Genomic DNA, 7,533 nt, shown 5'->3' with positions numbered 1-7,533 from the left:
AGCTATCTAACCACTTCGTCACCCCAGTGTACAAAGTGATATTTGAGCACGATCCACCTTGCATGTGTCGCAGGTAACGATGGAGGCATTGATTAACATAGCAGATTGGTATGCCTCACCCTTTGGCAACTTCATACGGATGTACAGCACAGAGAAGGCGCCGCATGTTTTACCGAAGTTTGCCATGGACAAGCTCATCATGCAAGAAGTGTCGTGTCACACCTCGACAGGGTTGTCACCAAGACTGCACATGAAGAAAAAGGCACCTTTTCCTACCCTTACTTTTTGAATCAAGTTGTATGAGATACGGAATCTCAAGCATGCTGAGTCCAAGACGGAGGAATTCAAAAGATTCACCTTCGGCACCAGAAGGACCACTATACGAGAGTGCAACATCCTTGCATCCACGGGGCGTGTCATTAGCCTGAGGAAGACCCATGGAGATACTATTATCACTTCTCTAGGTTCAATGAACCGGTCGGCATAGCTAAAGAGTGGTTAGCAAAGTAGAAGGAAGCAACATCTCAGAGAACAACATCATCAGCAGTAGCAGACCTACACGTGACAAAGGCAAGAGGAAGGTTGTTGACAATGCAGAGACAGAGCAAAGCTACAAGTTCAAAGCAAATCCACTTGTGTTGAAAGAAGCTTTGGAGATTGAGGAAAAGAGGCAACATTATGACATAAGGATCGCTCAAAGGAAAAGAGAGAAACGGAAGATGGAGGAAACAGAAAAGGAATTGTAGGAGTTGAAGCAGCAACTCAGGGAAGAACAGGAGTTGCACAAAAGAGAGAAGGAAGCGCAACAGGAACATGTACAGTAGGAGGCACAACATGCACAGATTGATGAAACTGCGCCCATATAGGTTATAGACTCATCTGAACAGCTGGCACAAAGCAGACAGGGTGAGCAGTTGCAAGAGCAGGACTTAGGTCAAGAAATTAAACAGATGCTAGAGCAGATGGACACGGATATGGTTCAACTAGAGTCAGATTAGGATATTGACCTCATGCCTCAGAACCAAGAGGTCACCCCACCGACTTCACCAGATCCAAAAGCAGAGCAGGTCCCAAGCGATCAAGGAGACACTAAGATCCTTGAAAATAATCTAGAGGCGGAGATGCACAACATATATTTCGACGAGTCACAACACAGATTTATGTAGTCGCATAAAGTGCCCACTCCGGATGTCCATATATATCTTGCATAGTTTGAAGAACGAGTGATCGTATCCAATGTGCGCAAGCATCCAGTGGCATTGGCCGATGCTACCAAAGCATATGCCGAAGCCACCAACTCAAGTGTTAGATTCTTGACAACAAAGAATGAGTGCATGGCTAAGGAGTTACAAGCGGCCAAGCAAGGAGGAGAAGGTTACAACATCCACCAGAGCAGAGTTGAGGAGAGAGATACTGAATGAAGTATCGTCTCTCGAGACAGTCATGCAAACGATGTATTCCAGATTCATCACTGTGCATAAATCAGTTGTCCATCTCAATGGTTAGCAACAATGATGTGCTAGGAGAGCACGCATCTTGTCAGATCTGCACACTGCTATCGATCACATGCAAACATGGACAGTGAGGTATAAGGGAACCCCATTGCATTTTCCAAAGATGATGAAGCCAAAGGCGGTAGAGTTGAAGGCATGCATCCAGAGTCAGATCCGGAACTACGAGGAACTCCCGCAGTTCATCACCAGTTTGCAGGCTTCACATGCATGGGTGTTCAAAAGCATGGATGTCATTGTGCGCACGCATGCGATCCCATCCATTGGCACACTCACCGAGGTGAAGACAAAGAACCAAGTCCGACTAGAGCTGGACATGTACTTTGATGAGTTGATGTGCGTAGACACGAGCGCAGACTTGGAGATCAGCACAGACACTGCATCAATATGTTTTTGGTCTGGCTGCACTCAAGACTATGATGTGCATGTTATTAGACGAGTTGGATAGAGGTGCCAAATCAGTGTATCCGGATGCAATGGAGGCAAGAGTTCACTTTCATAAGGATGTCACCACAGAGTACATGGACACCATCACGGACTACCAAGCTTGGCATCAGTTCTCCACCGTCGATCATCGCGAGGATGTCAAAGAGTTGGTCTTCCCACAACTATCTGAATCTTAGTGATGTCTTGCATGACTTACTCAAGCCCATTTTGTCTCACATGGGTACATGTGCATATTGTAATGTAACATGTTGTAATTGAAAGACCAAGTGTCGATAGTAGAATGTAACAGTCATGTAGTAGTTGAAGAGTCATGAGGGTAGGTGAAGAGTCACAAAGGGGAATGTCAAGGGTCACCCCACCCTTTGCTATTTATAGAACCTCATAACTCATTTTACAGGCTTTTTGGGAGCCAAGCTTCCTATAGGTGTATCTTAGATAAAGCTTGGAGTGTATTGTAACGAGCCTTGGCTTCTCCACAATGCAGAGCTAGTATATCTCTTTGGAGGAGCAGGCGACAGTGATTGTAACGTTCCGCTGTTGGGACTAGTGGTTGGTCATGGTTGTATGTATGATTGGATCTTTCACTTTCTTAATATAACAGAGCCAACACGTTTCATGCATATGTTGTTATTGTAGTTCAACTATCTTGGTTACTCTAATGATATATGTAGTTGTTATTTACGCATGTATGTATGGACTATTTTGTATATGTTTGTATGAATCTTATCGAAATGTGTTGTTGGTATAACCATCACTTTGGATCGTTGGCTATCCTGCTTTCCACCTTCTGATGTCTCGCTACTCGTGTGTTCCCTTTTAAGTTGTGTGCTACCACAGGTTTCTAAGGGGCGCACTCATACCCCCGTTCTGTGTGTTAGAGCCTTTCATGCACCTTCCTTGACTTGTTGCACATGTCACACCCTTGCTACCAACAAGGACATCTTACTCACCTTTGCACGCAACAACGGTCAAGGCGACACTATACTACCCACTGTTGGGACTCCTACATCAAACGGTCTGAGGTCTAATTAAGATTTCTTACCAGAAAGATCCCCTGACATATTGATGAGTCCAACACAGTCAACAGATACTTCGAACTAATTCTTAAAATTCAAGAACTAATCTCTAATTACAATAAACAACCATTCGTTTCTCCATTATTTTCAAATAGTGTTAAGTGTACCATGGGTAAAAAACAACTTGGTTTTTCAGAAAGATCCAAAAGAAAGTGTTGCTATATACCTCTCACTTCAATAACAAGTTTCCACTTAATGAACGTGACATTTAGGGCATGTTACGGATGATTGGGCCAACACCATAAACCATGATGATACATTGATGTGGGACTTTTTCCAACCGTTTTTATGATATTAAATTTATTTTCGTTTGCAATATTATTTTTTAACAAAAAGAAAATTGATCTGCCATAGTAATTTATTTTTATTTTTATGATATACCTGATATACCAAATTTTAATTGTAAATATACAGCATAATTTATATTAATAATTAATTTTTAAAAACCTATCAAATTAAGCATTTTATATATTTAAATGAAATAAATACACGCGTTTTTAGCTTTCATCTTACGTTTTATAAATACAAAAATAATAACTGGTTAATAATGAGAAACTTTTTAATTCAAAGATCATCGAACAGGTTTGAAGTAACACTCGTAACACTCTTCCAAAGTGTGTCTCAAGTCCCGACCAAAATATAAATAAAAGAAATTAAAAAGCAACATTAAGTCATTTCGATTGCGATAAAAGTTAACCAACTGCCAATGAAACTGCACTGCACTCTTTTCATCACCGTGGGAGAAGGGACATTAATCTTTCCTGTCTTTTCGGTGCATATTTAAAAAAAAAAGATGGTACAAATTTTGCCATGAAATCCTATACCATTTTTACTTTTAAATATTTAATATTGAAGGTACACATTTTAGTAGCTGAGCATATCAGTGTTGGCGAACAATATATATGGAGTTATTTGTTGATTAATGGGTAGTAATATATTTCATTTTTTTGATAATGTATTTGGTTAAATTTGACAGTGGCATATATTATTTTAGTTTATTAATGTATTGATAGTTGGTTGCTATCAATATTGTAGATTTTGAAATATTTAAAATTTTAGAAGATTAATTGTTGCTATTTATTAGATTTTTGGATATTTTGAATTTTTAAGGAAAATAAGAATGCTTAAATTTTTGTTTAGCTTTTTTATAGATATTTTTACTAAATTTTAAAAAATTTATTAAAATCACAAATCATAAAATTTGCATAATTTATAAAATTAAGTAAAAAAAATTGCTAAATTTTAATAAAGAATATATATATATATATATACCCAAAATTTTCCCATGAAATTTCATAAATTGGATTACAGAATTGAAATTGCAAGTTTAAATTATATAAGAGTACAAAGTAACCATTTTCATTATTACAGACTATCTGGACAATTTTGAATTCTGTCCATGCTAATAACTAACTTGTGTTTTTCTTTTTCTCTCTCTTTCTGGGTTTAGATTGGGTTTAAATCTGGATTAGCATGGATATTAGATGGAAGAATTTTGATTTAGATTGAGTTTAAATCTGGATTAGCATTGATATTAGATGGAAAAATTACTGTTAAAATTCATTTGTCAACATCAATATGAATTACACTGTCATTGTGTTAATGTTCGATGGTCAATATGAATTACACTGTCATTGTGTTAATGTTGGATGGTGTCCAACAACAAGAAAACTTTTACCAAGACTTTGTGAGATTATGCCATTTGCCATTGGCATCCACTCTCAATCCTTTCATAAGATTGATTTGAACTTAAAATTTAATAAAATTAAGTCTCACCTGTATACCAATCAACTGATGTAAACTTTATAAATTATCGATCATTTTTATAAAAATGGTCAAAGAGATTTTTTAAGCTATAGTATCGAGAGGAAGAAAACTGGAGGTAAAATTCAACGAGAAAAAAGACCTTCATAAGAGGGCGCCCATTGCAAAAATTGTAGGGTTTTATTAGGCTGTCCATCAATGACCTGCGAAAAAAAAGTGATCTAAGTGGCTCTTGCTAACATTTCCTGATATTGCAGATAAGAATCTTGACGTTGTAGCCGCATCTGCGTGTAAAACGCTGTAATAAACTCTTCTGCTTCTCTATCTACTTGAGGAGACCAGAGATCATCCATGGGGGATTTGGGCGTCTCATCAACACAAGAACACTGTAACTGTAATTGTTGTTGATGATCATCAATACTCATAACTTTGTGGCTCCCATTTTGGTCATCATGGGCAGTGGGACAAACGCAGGGCAGAGCTCCGCAGAGAAGAAAATGGAAATGATCATCCCATGATCTCTTCTCATCACCCTTCACTGGACTGCTACTGCAAGAGAACTCGCAATGATCATCATAATTTAACAGCACGCGATCATAAGGCACTCTTGTGGTTTCCAATCTTCTGAAAAGTACCCTCTGGAGATCATGGATTCTCAGCATCATTTTTTGCAATTGTTTCGCTGCAAATCCCTTTCTCATCATCACAATCACCAATTTGGCCACACTAGAAAACCCCATTCTACTATTCATATTTGATGTCTCTGATTTAATCTGATCCGTTGGCAGGAATTTTAGATATGTGTTCCACTTCTCTCAAAATTCACAGCAATGGTGGATTCAGAGGATCTGTAGAACAACGAATAAATATGAGGAGTTGGGAAGGGGTGGAGTTGCCGCAGAAGCTAATAGGTTGGTGATGTGGTGTGTATAAATAAACACCGAAAGAATGAGAGTTAGGGTCATGACTCATACATGGAGTTAATGTGGAATTTAGAAGGTGAAGAACCTTCTCCCATCAAGCTCTCACGCGGTTTTTACGCGTAAGATGCCGTTGCCGTCTTGTACAAGATTCGCTGCCGTAATTTGTCTTTGGGGAACGCAGACGTGAAGAAAAGACAAGCCAGGTAATCGACAGCTATGTTAAACCCAAGTGATAATCGTTTATGGCGACAGTCCACGCGGCCATTCTTTTATAACACGTCACTTACATCCATTGTCAATCTAGAGTACAGCTGCAAGGGACTGAACCAATGTAACCTGCTTGAACATTGGCTGAACATTGTTATGGTTGAATTTATAGTGGATCATGGTTTATTATGTTTAAATATAATTGATTACAGATAAATTGAGTGACTATTATATTTTATTATATTACACTATAGAAATTTTGGTTGATTTTGTTGGATCATTGTTATCTCTAGAAGTGCATTGTACAATCCAGTATAAAGAGATGTGTAAGAATATCATGTTTCTAATAAAATGAAAATAAAAAATTATTATTGGTCCAAAACAAAAATGAAAATAACTATATAAAAAAAAAATACAATACAATTCAATACAGAATAGAAAATCTTGCTCCAAATTTTTTTAATATTTTTTTAATTAAATATTTGTAAAATGAGTATTTAAAAGGAAAAACTATATATGATGATGATGATGATGATGATTAATGTCCACTAAGACTGATATGGTCTATCGGACCTTGGTTAATTGAGATTATTTAAAATATTATTTATGTGATAAAAAAGGAGGGAAAAAGCGTTCCAAGGTCACTATTCTGACTAAACAAGCGAGCAGGTTGGTTGTGGTGAAAATGTTTTGGAAATGAGAGCAAATGTGAGTAAGGGCTGGACAATCAAAGAGAAAGTGTTTTTCACCTTCAACTCTCTTAGTATTGTAAAGGAGGGATATTCCCTCGTTCAAAGGCATCTTAGGAATAGACCAATGTTGGTTTCACTCTAGAGGTCATGACAATTAGTTCGAATCCTTGCAATATTCATTCTCTTCTTAGCACTGGTTAAGGCAGAAAGGTATTTTTGGTTAGAAAGTGTGGGGTTGATAACTTCCTTATAGTATCTTAACTTTCTTTTCTCCTCTAATTCCTTATCACTCCACAACTTATCCTTAAATTTGGAAGTAATGATGTTTTTAATGTTATCCTTATTCCCTAATACGATCTTCTCCTTTATCTCCCAATGATCGAACCAGAACTTTACATCCTTGTGCCACCCTCGCTTGAGTTAAAGGTGGTTTTGACTAGAGTTAGAAGCAATTTTTGGGAGTCTCTTGGCTTCCATGTTATACAAATTCTTCTTATACATCCAATACCTAGACATAGTCATGCATTCAATGGGGAAAGGCTAACCTCTATTAAGAGAATAAGGTAGGGAGTATTACCTTTAATCTTGAGGTTATAGGTTATGAATTTCTTTTGGATCATTTGAATCTTTCTCCATGAATCTCTAGATAGACTATAGCCCCACACCTCACATCTATATAAAATAACAGGGGTGACGAGATTCTCGAAGGGGAATTTTTTTAACTCCAAACCCAAAGATCAGTTGTCTTCCAATTGTTTTCAAGCTCATAGTAAGCTTTCCAAACTCCTATAATCCTTTTCTCAATGCTATAGTTTCAGTTGAGTTGATGGTGGATGTCCATACCTAAATATTTGTAAGAAGAAACATTCTCCAACTAATTGTTATCATAAATGAAATTATCATAGGCAATCTT

At 37.4% G+C, this 7,533-nt stretch overlaps 1 protein-coding gene across 1 annotated transcript; it reads right to left on the bottom strand.

Annotated features, from left to right (window-relative positions):
• Window positions 1-4,831: 4,831 nt before the first annotated feature.
• Window positions 4,832-5,720, bottom strand: LOC149198043 (uncharacterized). The gene has a single exon (XM_089404046.1). The coding sequence runs from the start codon at window positions 5,548-5,550 to the stop codon at window positions 5,020-5,022; it is 531 nt and encodes a 176-aa protein (XP_089260172.1). The 5' UTR covers window positions 5,551-5,720; the 3' UTR covers window positions 4,832-5,019.
• Window positions 5,721-7,533: the final 1,813 nt, after the last annotated feature.

Source organism: Pinus tabuliformis, chromosome 2_2 (assembly GCF_031772625.1).
Source record: "Pinus tabuliformis cultivar Carrire ecotype Pingquan chromosome 2_2, CPIR1, whole genome shotgun sequence".
In the NCBI taxonomy this organism is placed as follows: Eukaryota; Viridiplantae; Streptophyta; class Pinopsida; order Pinales; family Pinaceae; genus Pinus; species Pinus tabuliformis.
The sequence above is the reverse complement of the archived record's forward strand: the minus strand, read 5'-3'. Positions and strand labels throughout refer to the sequence as shown.

Excerpts from the sequence above, each read along its gene's own strand:
- LOC149198043 (XM_089404046.1), bottom strand. The coding sequence starts at position 5,550 with ATGAATAGTAGAATGGGGTTTTCTAGTGTGGCCAAATTGGTGATTGTG.